The 18,845-nt window shown below is 40.1% G+C and overlaps 1 protein-coding gene across 2 annotated transcripts in view; it reads left to right on the forward strand.

Moving 5' to 3' along the window:
* alox12 (arachidonate 12-lipoxygenase) overlaps nucleotides 1–18,845 on the forward strand; it is a 22,052-nt gene continuing 3,207 nt past the window's right edge. Inside the window, exons 1-15 of one of the 2 annotated variants that reach the window (XM_078164169.1) lie at nucleotides 1–73; nucleotides 204–361; nucleotides 3,923–4,069; nucleotides 4,176–4,377; nucleotides 6,977–7,058; nucleotides 7,145–7,267; nucleotides 7,552–7,658; nucleotides 10,169–10,341; nucleotides 10,463–10,606; nucleotides 12,879–13,082; nucleotides 15,724–15,810; nucleotides 16,171–16,340; nucleotides 17,770–17,891; nucleotides 18,232–18,332; nucleotides 18,421–18,591. In XM_078164169.1, the coding sequence (XP_078020295.1) occupies nucleotides 3,923–4,069; nucleotides 4,176–4,377; nucleotides 6,977–7,058; nucleotides 7,145–7,267; nucleotides 7,552–7,658; nucleotides 10,169–10,341; nucleotides 10,463–10,606; nucleotides 12,879–13,082; nucleotides 15,724–15,810; nucleotides 16,171–16,340; nucleotides 17,770–17,891; nucleotides 18,232–18,332; nucleotides 18,421–18,591 (1,833 nt within the window). In that variant the 5' untranslated portion in view covers nucleotides 1–73; nucleotides 204–361. Of the gene's footprint in view, nucleotides 362–3,922; nucleotides 4,070–4,175; nucleotides 4,378–6,976; nucleotides 7,059–7,144; nucleotides 7,268–7,551; nucleotides 7,659–10,168; nucleotides 10,342–10,462; nucleotides 10,607–12,878; nucleotides 13,083–15,723; nucleotides 15,811–16,170; nucleotides 16,341–17,769; nucleotides 17,892–18,231; nucleotides 18,333–18,420; nucleotides 18,592–18,845 lie in introns of both variants that reach the window. The other variant, XM_033651685.2, reaches the window with a different exon arrangement.

The raw sequence follows: 18,845 nt of genomic DNA on the forward strand, positions 1-18,845 counted from the left end.
GCAAGGTGAGACTAAACAAAGGACTGACTGAGGGTAGTGGAGTGTGAGAGCAGAGAGTCAGCAGAGCGGTGAGGTAAGAGTGAGTGAGTGAGTGAATGTGTTGAAGAAACTGCTGCTGAGAAATTTCTCACTGGCCAGAGACACAGAGGAGGATTTCTGCATTTAGAAATGTCATGCCTACCAGAAAACTGTTGAACTTACAGATCTGTGAGGAATTTTACTAGAGACAAAGAGAAGAAATAGGATAGAGAGGGTAAAGGCAAAAAGAGGGAAGTGCCAGAATACAAACAGAGCCTAAAAGAATCAAGAGGAAAATAAGAGGAGGGGACTGATACAGCTGTGAACACCATTGTGGACTAAGGTAAGTGTATTTATGCTGGGTTTTTTTAGGCTTCTGACAACCCATGGAGGTTTAATACTATCATGTATAGTTGACTGTGATTGTTTACTTGAATGCTCATGCTGCATCAACAGTTTGTTAAAAAAGTTCTGAAAGCCCACATCAACTGATGTGGGCTTTCAGAACGAATATTGGAATGATGGTGAGATATTATTTCAGTATTCAATTCTAAGCATTTCCATACTCCATATATGCTTATAGACTCTTGTGTGTACTACTTTTGCCGACACTGCTATGGAAACACACAGGTTTCATCACTGTATTTGGTAAACCCATGGTATTGGCTCAACACAGGAGCAACCAAAGTTACTACTTCAAATTCACAAATATATATTTACATATATTGTAGATATCTCATTTAATTTGTAAATTATGCTGATTTTCAATATCTTTATTAGTCTATGTACAATGAAAGCCTGTCTGTGTGCCCTCTCTCTGAGGCTCTGTCTTGAACGCACCACCTGTTTTCACTTTATAGTGCTTTACAGAGACTGTCTGCCATTTTTTTTAAGTGTCTGAATTCTGAATGTGAAATTTATGCTATATTATGTTCCCTAAAAAATTTCACAACAAAAAAAAGTTGGTCCTTAATGTATGTATACTACTTTGACAACTGCTCAATGCAATGCATCACGTTTCATGCAAAAATGTGACACATATTCCACTGAACTAAAATTAACTTTCTTGTGTACTCACAAGTGCAGGGGGCAGGGAAAACACTGAATGAGGGTTCAGTTGTAGGTTTAGATCAGCCTGCTCCCTTACTGAATTAACGTTCGATTCATATAACACACTATGGCATGCTATCACATTGCCAAAAGCTTGTTTTGATCCAAGTTTGCAGACCTTTCCACATCCACTAGCACCACATTTTTCATATATGTATATGTAGTGCTGTTAAGCCATTAAAAAAGTTATCTCATTAATTACATGCTCTATTATCAATTGATCTAACTTAATTGCATACATCAAATTTTGCTGTAAAAGTATTTTTAAAAATTCAGTTCAAATTAATTGTAGTGATGTAGTGTGTAGTAAAGCTGCTGGATTTTGGACACAATTGTCCCGCTGTCCTCTACCACCGAAACTGGTCTGCAGTCCATTGCAATCCATTTTGCAAGGGAGTTAGTTAGTCGGTCACAGGTAGACTTACTCAGTTTGTGTCTGAATGCCTGGTGTGGCTTGATGAGGCTGGCTGCTAGCAATTGCATCAGAGGCTTCGCTAGCTCAGACCTCCAGATTCACTGCTAAATGCTTTGTGTTGAAGTGCTATTTCAGGCTTCAAGTACTCCGATGGTACGAAAATTCCTTACTCCAGTAACTGTCAACAGTTCCATCCAAGTATTTTTTAAATGTAAATGTTTCATTCACGGGGCCAAGCAGTGTCGTGTCAATCATGTGACAAAGCCAATGTGGCCTTCAATAATGCATATATATATATATATATATATATATATATATATATATATATATATATGTATGAGTCCTAACCCAGAAATGAGTGAGCATTTTAGCACTCAAAGTCTCAGTCTTTGGGTTCCCTGACAGACAACACACCTTGACTAAAGAGTCCTCCAGTTTTTTTTCCCCCCTTTTTCACTTAATCAGTTTGAGTAATGAATTCATGCACTTAGTTTATTAGCTGTGATCAGCAGCTCTATAGCTCATTCTGTTGGTCTGTCATTCCCCAAAAATGTCTCCACCCTTTGGTGGCCACAGTTTTTTTCCTAGGGAAATTTGGCTAAGGGGTCAAGTGTGTGTATGTGTGAAGGTTTACATGTGATTCTGCCAACCGGCCAAAGAGTATAACTCCCAAATGGATTCACAGACTTACCCAAGGTGTTGTGGAAAGTTTATTCATAAGCCAAAAGACTGCTGACTGACTTTTCATTCTAGTTGGCAAAAAGGGACAATGCATGGATGCATGCATTTACATGGTTACAGCCGTTGGAAATTTACTCCTGTCAATGTGTTTATGTGGTTTGTCAATTCTAATATTATATTCACATCAGTGATTTTTTTTTTACTCATGAGGTCAGCTCTTGGAGAAGAAGCTACTGTGCTGCAGTAACATAAACACATGGACATCTCATGATTCCAACAGCAAGTCTTAGTCACATCCTGCAAAATGTGGCTTGTCACATCAGAGCTCTAATCTGTTGTTTTATCAGTTCATTTGCGTCAGTGTGGTTTACACATTTGTTTACCACAGAAATGACATTCAAATATGTCCAGGAAGTCGACTCACATCAGCACACAGTATGTGACAGCTACAGTTTATTTATTTTTGATGAAGACTCCTATTGACTCCTATGACATGATGGCCAGTGTAATACCTATATGCAGTCGCTTCAACTGTAAAAACCACACATTTATGTGGGGTGTTTAAGACGAGTATCATCTAAACTCAAAATTTCGCCTGTAAAAGTATTTGGGCTTCCTCAGACATATCAACATGATCATCCTATTGAGTGCTAATGCTGCTCTGCTGACATGTTGATCTTGGTAAGCCCCAGAGTTATCAGAGTCAGCTGATAACAGGCTTTGCGAGGTCATGGAGGGAAGTCTAGGTAAGGCCACTCACCAGAATGTTCAATACGGGGTAATAAAGTCTCACAGTGGATGTTCCAGTTCATCCCCACGGTGTTGAGGCATGGATGCATTATTGAACCTATAAGGCACAGACCCAGGGGCCCAAAGTGTCAGGGGCCCTCTTGACATGCAAAATGTCACTCAAATGATCAAATGCTGGCCAGGAAGACACTCAAAATAACCACAAAAATATGAAAAGGAACTACAAAGAGACACAAAATAAGAACAAAAAGGTCCAAAACAACCACAAAGAGACAAAGCTTGACCACAAAGAGACACAAAACAACAACAAAACAAACAAAAAACTACACAAAAGGACCTCAAAGAGACAAGATGCCTTCAAATAGACACAAAATAAAAACAAAAGGGGCAGGCAACTAAAAAGAGACACATACTGACAACAAAGACAGACAAAACAACCAAAAAATTACACAAAAGGACCTCAAAGAGACACAATGACTACAAAGAGACACACAATAACAACAAAAAGAGGAATAACAACCACAAAGAGACACAAATTGACTACAAACAGATATAAAACAACCAAAAAACTACATAAAAGAACCTCAAAGAGACACAAAATGACAACAAAAAGGAGGCAAAACCACCACAAACCTGTGTTTCTTGTTTCTGTGTAGGAGAGGTGGTAGGGCTTTTTGCATATCAGTGCCCACAGGCTCATTGACATAAAATCCACCCATGGGTTGAGGTCAAAGGGTGAGAAAACGGTTTCCTTATGAAGCTGGTTATGTGCATGGGGGCAGTGTCACACTGAAACAGGACGAACACAAACTGTTGACACTGAGCTGGAAACCTTTTGTGAGACGTGCAACAAAATGTTACCCATCAACAGCATCAATCCATCTGTAGTACCAACATGTTGTCAGTTGAACTCTTGGTTATCAGCAGGCTGTGTGTGTTCATGTTTAGATGGAAGTCTACACTGTGACAGTAGCAACTGGTACATCGGAGTATTCAGGCACCAACAACTACATCTTTGTGACCCTGGTGGGGGAGAAGGGGGAGAGTGAACGCACCCTGCTGGACAATCCTGGACTAGACTTCTGTCGCGGAGCAGTAAGTGTGTGTGGAACAGTGAGGATAAGTGTACTTATGTTTGTTTAAGCTGGTATGATTTGACTTTTTTCCACTTTCTCCTTCACCATTCCTTCATCTCCATCAGGTGGATCAGTACAAGGTGACCAGCTCTTCACATTTAGGCCCCATTCAACTGGTCAGACTGGAAAAACAGAGATACTGGTTGGAAGATAACTGGTTCTGTCGCTATGTCACAGTGGAACCTCCAGGTGGAGGCACAGTGCTGACTTTCCCTTGTTACCGCTGGCTTATAGGCGACATCAAGGTAGAGATAAGAGAGGGAACAGGTAAGAAAGATTTAAGACATTCAAAATCAACTCTTTATCGCTAGCTTTAAAGGTACTGTTGAGGTTGGCTGCTAACCAAACTGATCCACTGCAGCTGGTCAGTGGTAGAGAGCAGCAGCTCTTAAACTGCACCAATGGGATGCAGGGTCAAATTTCTCTTGATGGCTGAGAATCAAAAACTGGGTTTTATTTTTGTGCTGCCACAGTGTAATGCAAATCCTGATGTGTGCGCCATCGGTTTTATTATCTTTTGTCCAACCTAACCTGCTTTGAAGCAGCCTGAGGTGGGTGGAGTAGTGCAGGCAGAGTATCCATTGTAGCATCAAATTGTGACTGATCCTAATTTTGGAACAAGGGCAGGACAAAGTTTTGTAATGTGTTTGGAAAAATTACCATTGGCTAATAAGCTATGGTTAAAGGGACAGTTTACCCCCAAATCAAAAACATGCATGCAAAAGTTTGGGCACCCCTGATCAAAGTTTTTTTTAAAGTAAATAGTAAGTAAGTAGAAGATGAACTTATACTTTCTTCAATATTTTAAGCAAGATTACCTTTTAATTTCAATCTTTTATAGTTTCAAAATAAAAATGAAAAGGGCCTGAAGCAAGTTTGGGCACCCTGCATGTTCAGTACTTGGTAGTGACCCCTTTGGCAAGTATCACAACTTCTAAATGCTTTTTGTATAAGAGTCTTTCATTTCTTGTTTGGGGGATTTTCACTCATTCTTCCTGCAAAAGGCTTTTAACTCTGTGAGATTCTTGGGTCTTCTTGAATGCACTGCTCTGTTGAGGTCTATCCACAGATATTAAATGCTGTTTTAGGTCGGGGGACTGTGAGGGCCATGGCAAAACCTTCAGCTTGCTCCTCTTGAGGTCATCCATTGTGGATTTCGAGGTGTGATGTTTGCCTCCAGAATTTGCTGGAATTTAACTGAATCCATTCTTCCCTCTACCTGTGAAATGTTTCCCATGCCACTGGCTGCAACACAAAACCCAAAGCATGGTCGATCCACCCCTGTGTTTAGCGTTGGACAGGTGTTCTTTTAATGAAATTCTGCACTTATTTTTCTCCAAACATCATTTTGCTCATTGTGTCCAAAATGTTCTATTTTAACTTCATCTGACCACAGAACTTGTTTCCAAAAACCATCAGGCTTGTTTAGATGTTCCTTTGCAGACTTCTGATGCTGATTTTTGTTGTGAGGACACCGGAAAGGTTTTCTTCTGATGACTTTTCCATAAAGGTCATATATGTACAGGTGTTGCTGCACAGTAGAACAGTGCACCACCACTCCAGAGTCTGATAAATATTCCTGCAGGTCTTTTGCAGTCAGACAGGGTTTTGATTTGCCTTTCTAACAATCCTATCAGCAGCTCTCTTGGAAGTTTTCTTGGTCTTCCAGACCTCAAATTGACTCCCACAGTTTCTGTTTACTGCCATTTCTTAATTACATCACAAACTGAGGAAACAGCTACCTGAAAATACTTTGCTATCTTCTTATGGCCCTTTCCTGCTTTGTGGGCATCAGTTATTTTAATTTTTAGTGCTAAGCAGCTGTTTACAGGAGTCCATGGCTGCTGATTCTTGGGACAAGGTTTTAGGAGTCAGAGTATTTTAAAGCTCTGAAATTTGCATCATCTGGCCTTTCCTAATGATGATTGTGAACAAGCCAGAGCCCTAACAAGCTAATGATGGTCTGAGACCCAGGCAAAAGTTGTCTGAGAGCTCAAATGTCTGGGGGTGCCCAAACTTTTGCATGGTGCTCCTTTCCTTTTGTTAGCTCTAAGATTATACAAAACAAATCTAATACACTAAATTTGCTTAAAATGTTGAAAATGTTGATTGATTGATTGACTGAAAAGCATGTTTCATCTTTAACTTCATGCCTTTTGCAGATCAATTTTATCTTCTACTTACTTAACTTTTCACAGTAAACAAAAATTTGACCAGAGTGCTTAAACTTTTGCTTGCCACTTTATTTTTCCTTTTACCTGTTGTGCTGTTTATCAGTCTAGATAGTTTTGGTGTGAGTTGCTGATTGTTGGAGATATTGGCCGTAGAGATGTCTGCCTTCTCTCCAATATAATGGAACTAGATGGCACTCAACTAGTGATGCTTAAAGCGCCAAAAATACATTTGAAACACTCAACAGCAATGTCCCCTAAATACAATTCAAACATGCAATAAATGCACCACAACAAAATGAACAAAATCACACTAAAAAAAACAAAACATGCAAAGTCAAATATTCTTTACAGCAACAAGATACATATACACAAAAGCACATCTCCCTTTATCTTTACTGTGTGACACCTGTCAGTGGCATTGCTTCCCTGGAACTTGGAAAGTGCCATTGTTGTTGGCAAGATGGCTAACCCCACCTAACATTTGCATATTGAGATACAATCACCATGCGGGCAGAATAGAGGTAACGCTTATTAATACCAGATGCAAATGCAAAGGCCTGTGGATAGGATGTCATAATCTAGATTCAGATCAACATCCTCCTCTCTGTGGGGCAGTGGGCAGGAGCCCCTGTAGGTCTTAACTGTTTCTAAAGGTGCATGTTTCTGTCTCTCCCCTCTTTCTGCATCTGTAGCGAAGACAGTGAGGGACGACTCCTCACCTCAGCTGCTGGCACACAGGAAGACGGAGCTGCAGGAGAGAAAGACAACTTACAGGTCCGACACACATGACAGCACAAAGATACAGATATAGATTTTTATGTGCTAATACTTGAATCATATTGTGCATTTTTGTCTTTCAGATGGGTAACGTGGGCTCCAGGAATCCCCAGATGTATCGACGCAAAAACCGAAGCAGATTTACCCCAAGACGTCCGCTTTGACAATGAAAAGAGGAGCGACTTTGAACATTCCCTACAATATGCGTGGGTGGTGCATACACATGTGTTTGTCTTTCTATAGTTGTGAGGATCTGAACTGACACAATACATTCGAACCTAAACTTAACTCTAAGTTTGACCTTGAAACCAAGTCTGAACCTTCAAATCTAGTAATGAGAACCAATTACAATGTCCTCACAAACTGTAATTGGTCCTCACAAAGATTTTTTGGTCCCTATTGAGAGGTGAGTTTAATGTATTGTCTAATCAGATACGTTTCCCAACAACTTGATGAACATAAGTATAAATGCTCCCTTTCTTCTCATCAGCTTGCTGGAGTTGTCTCTGAAGAAGATGGCCATCAGGTTTGGGAAATCCTGGTGTGACCTGGATGATTTCAAACGGATCTTTTGGAGGCTTCGAAGCCCCATAGCTGGTGGGTAAATGCGCACTACAGACTCCTCCCAAATCCTGATGGAGAAAATGACTATAAACTAAAGACTCAGCAGTTTCCTGTTGCACACTACATTTCTAATAGATGTGTTTGATATACACTAACATATAGGCCTTATACAGTATGTACACATTAATTATATGGAAGATTTAGAGTGCCTAAATAAATATGGTTCTCAACATGGAGGTGGCTGAGCCAGCGGCTAGCTGCAAACAGTGTTAACTCCATAAACAGAGCTGACAATGATAACAGTGCTGACAAAGCTAACACTGTTAACCTTGCGGGAAACTAAAGGGTGGGCACTATGCTTCCACTCCACCGCCCAAAATTAGCAGTGATCGCCGTAGCAGAGGACAATTAGCTAGCCCGTGAGACACACCCACAGGGACTCACATGCACCAACATTAATGTGTGGCAGGACCATCTACCACAAACACAAACAGACAAGCTTAGGTAACAACACACAGAGAGAGCATGACTTTATTCTCTGCCCCCAGGGAATCGCCGTGTTGTTTACAAATACTTCAGGTAGAAAACCAGCAGAGTTTAGCTATATATCACATTTTTCACGTCACTATATCACCGTGTAGACTAATCTGATGTTTGTTAAGTCTATAAACACAATGACTGAACAAACATTACTATTTCTGTGTGCACGTAATTAATATGGTTATCATAGATTAGCTGGGCTAACCGTTAGCTGTTAACGTTAGTCGTTAGCGTTGTCTATAACCATAGACTATAAAAGGTAATAACTCAATAAACTGTCCGTGAATAAAATATTTTTTCCAGCGAATATCTTAGTTACAACATGATTGAGCTAGCAAAGCAGTTTTGTGTTGCTACAATGTAGATTGCAGAATCTGTCTTGAGAGATTACATCATTGCTGACATGAGCTGATGATGACAGCCTAATGCCAGGTTCAGACTATACGATATCAGCCTGATCATAGCCTGATGCAGTGTCATATGATGTCGACTCGATTGGAAACGACAATGAGTTTGGTATGCAATATTCCAATTTTTTATCCCGTGTAGTGGGTCAAAGAAGACAATAACTAACACCATGTCTGGGATGCCTCATGACGTCCCGATAGAAAGTCTAGCATGTTTGATTTTCTTTTTGTCTTCCACAACTTCTCCTGTCACAGCCATCACTTTGACCAATAGAAACACAGAGCTATCTGCTGCAAGTGACAACTGTATGGCAATAACCCCCTAGCCTTTTTGATATTTCCTTAATGGATGTTATCACAACAGAATAAAAAGGGAAATATTAACAGCAGAGGCCCTTTAGCAACCCAGTGAGTACTGCCATTAGCATTAAGCCAGCAGATAATGTTGTTTCTTCATAATGGAGGATAAACCACAAATGCAGAGGGTACCAGCTTCATTTGAAACAGTCTACATTAGAAACAGGCCTTTAGTTCCAGACACAGGCCTTTATTTCTTATTACCTCTGCATTTTTCTATTTTTGTTTTTAAATTGCTCCCATTTGCCCTGTTGAATTTAATGCATCGTGCCATCATTTCAAACTCAACGCTTCCTGTATGTGTTTAAAAGTTAAAGCCCCTTATTATTTCGGTTGAGAGAGTCCCTTCATTTTCTAAAAAGACTTTTATTGTGAAATATTTCCAGGAACTTGTTGTAGAGTATTCAGTGACTTGGACAGTTTACATGCAGTGAAATGTAGCTCCTGCCATCTGGTGGAGCTTTTTTATGTTACTACAATAATGGTTCAGGTGGGCCAAAGTTAGCTGGCTCAGCCTCTAATCCTGCTTGATGGCTGTTCATTAACAGCAAATATGTTGATCCTTTGAGAACCAGTTGCACATTTTGACACTCCAAGATGTTTTAGACTTTCAGACAAACAGATTAGGCTAGCCAGGGGCAGACTGGTCATCTGGAGGTTCTGGAGAATCACAGAACTACCGGTACTCCAGGATGGCCGGCGGCCACCACGCAGTCATCACCGTTTGTTTTTTTTGTTTGTTTGTTTTGTTTTTCTCCTTTTTCTCCCTGATAATCTACTGTTCCATGTCCATTCCGCTAGGTGGCAGCCTTTAAATTGGATGCCAGCCGGCCCATAGATATCTATGAGCCGGCCAGCCGCCAATCAAATTGAAGAAGAAGGAAGTGCATACCGTATGCACACCGGTTGTTGTGGGCTGGGCCGAGTCAAAGCCCAGGGCTGTTTTTTAGTCCCAGTCCGCCCCTGAGGCTAGCAGTTAGCTAAACTAGCTTCTGCCAAGAGCCTCCATTGCACAATGTGTTTTCCCAAAGAGGGTATCTGTCACCACTCTCTTGAAATCTGTCATATGAGTCATAAACATAGATGCTGCATCAAAGCTTCATAGGAGGTGGAGTGGCTCAATGGTTATCTTTGTTGACACAGCCTTATTGTACTTGATGATCAAGTACCGTACACTTGTATCTTACAGCAACCCCTGGGGTTAATTTCTCATGCACTGCGTGTGTGTGTTTGACTCAGAGTACTGTATGGAGCACTGGAAGGAGGACTGGTTTTTTGGCTACCAGTGTATGAATGGCTCTAACCCAAGAATGATTCAGAGGTGCAAGAAGCTGCCAGAGAACTTTCCTGTCACACCTAACATGGTGCAGAGCTCCATGGCTCCCAGGACCAACCTGAACAAAGAAATCAAGGTGGACAAATGCTCAATATCTGTCTCTATAGTCTTCACAGGCTTTAATGTGACACCAGGAATAAACTGTGTCAGTTATGCCTCAATCCCTCTGCTCTCTATGTCCACATTATCATGTCCAGGCAGGGAATATCTACCTGTTGGACTATGCTGTCATGGATGGGATTCCCGCCAATACAATCAGGGGGAAAATTCAGCACATTGCTGCTCCACTCTGTCTCCTGTACCAACACCCAGATGACGGACTCATTCCTATTGCTATACAGGTAAATCATTCACACCCATGGTACCCATAGACCTGTACTGAAATACTGATCAAACTCAACATGTCACTGATATGCATGCACAGATGCATATTATATTCAATTAAACCTGTAGTACCTGTAATCAACTTGTAGTACCTGTTTACTTGATATTTACTTGATGTTTCTAAATACCTTTGCGATAATGTACAATGCAGAAATATGGCTGAAATGATGGAATCTGTAGACTTTGCACTTCTGAGTCCTTGAAAGAGAGAGTTACGACATTCCCACAGCTTCTGTTGTAATCAGAAAAGGCGGAAGTAATGTGTGTTTAGGAACAACCAAGCCCCCAGGAATGTATATCTGTGAAATAAAAGTAAACAAAAGCTTTGTTTCCACTGAGGGAAATGGTTTTCAGCTTACAAAAATAGACAGCAGGTCTGTGTCGCAGCGACGTGTAGGCGCGTGGACACCATCAAGACTGTGTTCAAGTCATTTTATCAGCTCCACAGAATCCTGACTGTGGATGAGAGAATGGTCACCTCCAAGGCTAAATCTGGGATGACCCGTAATATGAAAGCAAAACCAGGTTGCCTCGGCACAGGTTACCACATTTATATGGACAGTTTTTATTCTGGCCCCAAGCTCTTCAGGGCTGTGCATGAGCGCAGATTTGCTGCCTGTGGGACGTATAGAGACAATTGCAAGTGCTGCCCCCGGACAGATACGAACACTCTCACAAAGAAATCACAAAGAGGCTGCATAAGATGGATCCGGAACAGCCCCACTGTCAATGTGAAATGGATGGAGGGAAAGTATCAGTCTGCTCCACAATTCACACAGCACACTCTGTTATAAGTGTGCAGAGGAAGGTAAAACGACAAGATGGCTCCTGGACGAAGGTATCAATCCCCTGTCCCACACCAGTGACAGGGGAGTGACTCTGCACAACATAAAACCAAGCGTTGGTACAGAAGCCTGTTTTATCATTTTCTGGACATCGCCATCACCAACAGCTTCATCCTTCACAGGAAAACAAAAAATTCATGACATACAGAGCTTTCATGAAGGAGCTGACTGCTGAGCTCTGTGGCAAGCCTGTCCACACAGCTCCTGCCCGGGCACCTGCAGGTCATTGTCTAGTGCCTATCTCTAATGTCGATGCACCAGGCCCCAATGTGCGAGTCACTCAAGGTCACAGGAGGTGTGAGCATTGCCAAAGCCAAGGCCAGCGAAACGACACACCATGGAAATGCAGGGAGTGCGATGTTGCCCTCTGCCTGCAGACAGCAACAATTTTGCAACATGGCATGACAGGAAAAAAAATGAAATCTGAAATGATATCGTAAATATTGTTTTTTTTTTTTCATGAATATTAAATTGGTTTGAAAAAAAAAAAAAACACAAAAAAAACTGTTGCAATGTCATTTGCACACATCCCATGAAGCCTGATATAGTATGTAGTAAATGAAGCAAGATTATAGTTAAATAAAATAATAAAAAATAAAACTAGGTGTGAAAAAACATATTAGTTAACTAAACTAACTAAAACAAATTAAAAAGTAAATAAAAAAAGCAATACTCTGCACTTAGTAATATAAAAATAAAATATGTCTTTAGTTTTAGACTGTCAGTTTTGTCAGCATAACAAACATGAGGAGGCATTGGTGCATACGTTTGAGACATGACTAAAGTGTTGTGTGTTTGTGTTGTAATAACTTTCTTCTTTAAATGTATTTACCCATTATTACAGATAAAATCAAAACTGAAACAAGCAAACCCACTTAAAGAAAAATGTAAACCCATGAAAATCCTATACAAAAACTTAGAATACTGAAAGTAAATCTGTGAAAAACTCACACAAAATCTTAGAATACTGAAAAGTAAATGTGAAAATCTTATAAAAATCAAAGACTACTAAATGTAAATTTGAGACCATTTTTGTAAAAACCTGATGATATTTAACAGGAATGCAAGAATACTGAATGAAACCTGAAAAACAAAGAAACCTAAAAATCTGGGATAACGTAATGAAAACCTGCAAATACTGTACATAAACTTGACAACGCTGAATATAAACATCTGACACTACTAAATGGATGCTGGTAATAGTGAATGAACACCACAGAAAGGCTGCATAGTGGCCACTTTATAAACTGTTTCAAATGTTGCAGGTACTACACTACCATGGAAACGAAGCTGGGACCTCCCAGACCTCGATATGTAAAGTTTAGGTTCCGTTCCCTACAGTGGGACAGAACTGCTTGTAACAGTTTCCTCTCCTTGTCCTCAGCTTGAGCAGAATCCAGACAAGGACACTCCCATATTCCTCCCCAAAGACCCACCCCTGGCCTGGCTGTTGGCTAAGATGTGGGTGCGTCACTCTGAATTCCAGGTGTTCCAGCTGCTGTCTCACCTGCTCAGGACTCACCTAGTGGTAGAGGTGTTTTGTGTGGCTACTCTGAGACAGCTGCCTGCTGTGCACCCTATATATAAGGTCAGTCATGTTATTCACATCTGTAGTTTTCTGTTAGAAGATTTAATCCATGTCTGATACAATTCTGGCCACAAAGTAGAGTAATTGTTAATTTACTTTATGTGTCATTGTAAAACTAACATACTAGTTTTCACATAGTGGCTGGGGCCTTAATTTACTTGCTTAACTTAGGTCGCTTGCTTTGTTACAATTGCTTTGTTTGGTGCCCACCTGAATGCCCAGCAATTGCTGTGTTCACACCTGTACAAACGAACCGCACTTTAGGGGCAAATAAAATTGAATTCAATTGAACTGAACAAAACAGGGCAGATGTGAAAGTGCCCTTTAATGCAGAGAGAACCCATGGAATGAAGCCTAATGTTTTCATTAAAAACAATCTGCTTCTGTTTTTCTGAATTAATGAGATACTTGTCTTCAAAATTGTCATTTTTCCGAATTAACGAGTTAGTTATCTCAAATTCATACTTTTCTGAATTAAAGAGAATAATCTTGTGAATTCTTGTTTTTCTGAAGTAAGCAGATAATTTCTCAAAACTTTCTCAAAACTGTTTTTTTAATTAACAAGATAATTATCTCAAAAATTCTTGTTTTTCTGAATTTAAGAGATGATAATCTCTATAATTCTAATTTTTGTAAATTAAAGAAATAATAATCTCTGAAATTCTTGTTTTTTAATTAAAGAGAATAAAATCGTGAATTCTTGCTTTTCTGAATTAACAAGATAATAATCTCTCAAATTCACATTTTTATGAATTAAAAAAAAATCTTGTGAATGCTAATTTTTCTGAATTAACGAGATAATGATCTCAAATTCTATTTTTTTCTGAATTAAAGAGATAATATCTTAAATTCATGTTTTTCAGAATTTAAGAGAATAATCTTGTGAATTCTCATTTTTCTTAAGTAACCAGATATAATAACAGAACACTTTTTTCCCTTTTTTGGGGGGGGTCAAGTGAACTCATTGTAAGAACCAGACCTTTACTTGATGCAAGTGCAAGCTGACTTCTAATTCCCCCTGTTCTCCAGACAAACTCAACATTTTTTCCCCATTCATCTGTTGTCTTAATAAATTCATACATTTCCATGGCACTAATTCTCTCAGTGCAAGAGCAGAGACAAGTACATATGACTCATACTCTACATACCAACTACTCTGCTAGAAACACTTTCTCTATTTAGCACAAATATTGTTCCATTTTGTCATTTTCTTGGTTGCTGTTAAAGGTCCAGTGTGTAGGATTAAGTTGCATCTAACAGCTAGGCTGCAGATTGCAACCAACTGAAACCTGTTCCGTGTGCCAAGCAATGACAAAATAAAGATGGATACTGCATCTTCACTTCCTCTCACTGTACATTAATGAAGCCAAAATATCCCAGATATCGCCACAGCCATCTTGCGTCGGTGACATCATTTGGAGCCAGAGTCTGCACAGTAGTCATTTCCGTGGTACCACCTTCCTGCTGTCCAAGCAATAATGAGCAGTGCCATTGATGGTGAGCACTTGATTGGCATACACAGCTGTCAATCATAACATCAAACCTCATTTTTACAGCAACTAATTATAACCAAACTTATTAGAAAAATAAATACTTGAACATACAGCAGCGTGATAAGAACTATACCTAAAATGACAGAAACCAGCTTTGTGAAAAATTTACTTGATGAGCACTTAATTTTCATTGAAAGTTTTGTCAACTAATCGGAAGATTGGCGGTTCAATTCCTGGCTCCTCCATCCCACAAGTCGAGGTATTGAGGCAAGGTACTTAATCTCAAATTTCCGCCAGTGAATGTGTGTAAATGTGTGAATATGTCATGCTGTGTCAAAGTGCTCTAAGTGGAAGGCTCTGAGTGAAAGACTAGAAAGACACAATAAATGTAGTGCATTTACCATGCAAGTCCATGTTTTAGTTTGGCCCATATTCCATTCACTATCACAGAGGGGGTGGGGTTTATGGCCTATACTGCAGCCAGCTACCAGGGGCCGATTGAGATGTGTTGGTTTCACTTTTGGGGAGTTGTCATTTCATCCATCTTTATTATACAGTGTATGGTACCAAGCATGGAGGAGCACTATGGAGGCAGACGCGACAGTGTTTGATTTGTCCCTTCTAGGCTACTGTATTTACAACATGGCGGTCTCTGTGGAAGCTGACCTGCACTGTATGTAGATATAAATGGCTCATTCTAAGGTAACAAAAATGCAATGATTCTCACTTTTAGGTGGTTATAAACTATGTAGTTATGAATATTATATTCCATTTTTGTCAATAGATGCCCCTAAATCCTACACACTGGACCTTTAAGTTACTTTCAGTGAAACTAAACACTTCCCACAAAGATATTTCACATTAAAAGATGTCCACTGACGCAAAGGACGTTATCCATCCCTTTACTGGCAAGCTTTTAATTTGAAACATGTGCAGGAAGTGTTGAGTTTCATTGATGTTAGCTTGGCAACAATCAAAAAATGGCAAAGCAGAGGAACCCAGAAATGATAGGGAATGAAAAAGTGTTTGTGTTAACTCTATTGTTATCTCATGACACTGAATTTATCCCTACTCAATAGTTTTCTAGACCTTTATTAATAATATTTATCAGTGTGTACCCTGAGCAGTTTTCTGTCTTCCTGCTGCAGCTCCTGGCTCCTCACCTGCGCTACACTCTGGAGATAAACTGTAGGGGGCGTACTCAGCTCATCTCACCTGATGGCATCTTCAAAAGGGTGTGTCACTCTGGAACAGCACATTTCATTGGCACTTTTTTAAATGTTTGAACTTATTTGATGTATTTAGCAAGAGACTGTTAATGTCACTAGGACCTCCACTTCATCACAGCCACATTATTAATCGGTGAAAGACAAACACGCTTACTGTGTTAAACAGTTGATGATGATGGTGGTCGTAGCCATCGTCCTGTTTTTGTGTCGGTTGTGTTTACTGGTGGTGATGGTCCTTTGTGTGTGTAAGTTGTGTCTACAAGTGGTGATGGTCCTTTGTGTGTGTAGGTTGTGTCTACAGGTGGTGATGGTCCTGTGTGTGTGTAGGTTGTGTCTACAAGTGGTGATGGTCCTGTTTGTGTGTAGGTTGTGTCTACAGGTGGTGATGGCCTGTTGATTCTGGCTCAGAGGGAGTACAAGGTGCTGACCTATCGCTCCCTCAATCCCCGCCATGACTTCGATGACAGAGGAGTTTCCCGGCTTCCAAAATATTTCTACAGAGAACACAGTCTGATGTTGTGGGAGGCTATATTCAGGTGCATAACACACTCTGTGCTCACGTTAGCAGCTGGCAGGACACTACACTTGGTAATCATTCCATAATGACTATACAGTATATGGTTTATTATAGAATTGTGAATGATGACACAATTCAAGATTTACCTGAGTGTATTTTCCAACATTTCAACAGATAGAGAGGAGAATGGTAAACATTATCCTGGACATAATTTGGCTTTTTTTCACATGAAAATCAGAACCAACATAATTTTGTAGTCTACATGCATAAAGATATTATTAAGAAAATTTTCCTTAGTTAACCACCTTCGGGATACAGTTGAGAATACCATGCGAAAAGTGGCAGCAAGTCCAATAATAAAATATCATTTACTAGTAAGAGTTTGCTGAAGGCCTAATCATTCTGCTTAGCTTTATACAGGGTTGCTGTTAGCTTTCTTTATGAAATTGTATATATTGCAGTTGCTGAGTGGAAATAATGACACAGACTCGTAAAGAAATACATGCAGAGCTCCAAACTGCTGTATGCAACAATTTGAAGTTCTCAATCAATCAATCAATCAATCAATCAATCAACCAATCAATAAGTTTTATTTATAAAGCCCAATATCACAAATCACAATTTGCCTCAGAGGGCTTTACAGCATACGAAATCCCTCTGTCCTTATGACCCTCACAGCAGATAAGGAAAAACTCCCTAAAAACCTTTAACAGGGAAAGAAACAGTAGAAACCTCAGGAAGAGCAACTGAGGAGGGATCCCTCTTCCAGGACGGACAGACGTGCAATAGATGTCGTACAGAACAGATCAACATGATAAATTTGCAGTTATCCATATGACATAATGAGACATAAAGAGAAACAGAGAAACAGAGACAGAGAGAGATGCAGGGCAGACAGTAATGACAATAGCAGGGCAGACAGTAATGACAATAGCTTACAGATAGAGATTCACAAGATATGACAGAGCCTGACCGTTTAGAGCTTTGTACGTTAGGAGAAGGATTTTATGGACTTTACAGGGAGCCAGTGCAGAGAAGCTAAAACAGGAGAAATGTGATCTTGTTTCTTAGTTCCTGTCAGTACACATGCTGCTACCTATTTGTGTTGATGCCAACATTAACTAATATAACCTTTCAGCAGATCTTGATTCTGCATTTCTATCTGAGAGATTAGTAAACACACTGAGCAATAGGGGGCCAGGGGAGGCCATGGCCAACCTGATACAGTTACTACTGAAAATAATTGGAGGCTACATGTTTAGGAGCATCACTGTCAATAGAGAGATCATTACAAGGTGTCTTGGTCTGGATAATATGCTCTTCTGGATTTCTGTGTAAGTGTAAAAATCCTGCATGTATGTTCACTTAATGCTGTTGATTTGAGGGAATGAATTCTGCTTGAGGACACTGATAAGGCCTCCAACAATGAATCATACATCTTCCTTCAGCTTTGTCTCAGGCATTGTAAACCTGTACTACCAGTCAGACCATGACGTGCAGGAGGACCTGGAGCTTCAAGCCTGGATCAGAGACATAACACAGGAAGGCTTCACAGAGCTCCCCAACTTTGGTCAGTTATTAATATCCTGGCTGCATTTTTATCCTTATTTATACTAACATCCATGTTAAAAGCATAGTTCAAGCAGGATTTCCCCCACAAAGATCCTCAACCTTATTTTAAGATCAGTATGCTGCTGTGTTTTCAAAGAAAATGTAAATGTAATTTTTTTTTTTTTTTTTACCAGATACTTAATAAATTTATGCAAAAGTGATGTCTCACTATGTACCATAAAACATGTTTAATTTTTTCAAACATTAGAGGAAATCATTCCTTTAAAGTGCTGTCAGCGGCAGATGAAATTCAGTATTATTTATGAATCTAATACTTGGTGTTGTATGTGTGTGTTCAGGTCTGTCCAGTAAGCTCAGCACCAGAGAGGAACTCTCCATTCTGCTGTCAGTGGCCATCTTCACCAGTACAGCCCAGCACGCTGCTACTAACAACGGACAGGTGCTGAATACACACAGTGCCCTCTGCCACAGTATCTTATAGTGTCAGACACCCCTAACTTTCTCTCTCTCTGTTAATGTTTTTCCAGTTCGACTGGTGTGCCTGGGTCCCCAACACCCCTTGCACCATGAGACACCCCCCACCAACAGACAAGGATGCTGTTACCATGGAGATGATCATGGCCACCCTTCCTGATGTCAGCCAGTCCTGTGTGCAGATGGCTATCACATGGCATCTGGGGCGAGCACAACCAGACGCAGTGAGTCCATCTCTGTCTGGTTTATATGGTGATAGGTCACATTTAATGGAGACTCCAAGTTCTACATTTTGATGAGCTGACATCGCTGATGAGTTCTGGAGTTAAATCTGAGAGTAAAGAGAAACAGAGAAAAATGTGCCATGGTGGCAGCAATAAGCTTCCGTAAATGACAACCCACACAGCTCATCCTTTTCATTTAGCTGCACCTTTTCAATTTTGTTACCACTGGCTTTGCACGTACTGCTGCTGGTCAC

Source organism: Epinephelus lanceolatus, chromosome 22 (genome assembly GCF_041903045.1).
Source record: "Epinephelus lanceolatus isolate andai-2023 chromosome 22, ASM4190304v1, whole genome shotgun sequence".
NCBI lineage: Eukaryota > Metazoa > Chordata > Actinopteri > Perciformes > Serranidae > Epinephelus > Epinephelus lanceolatus.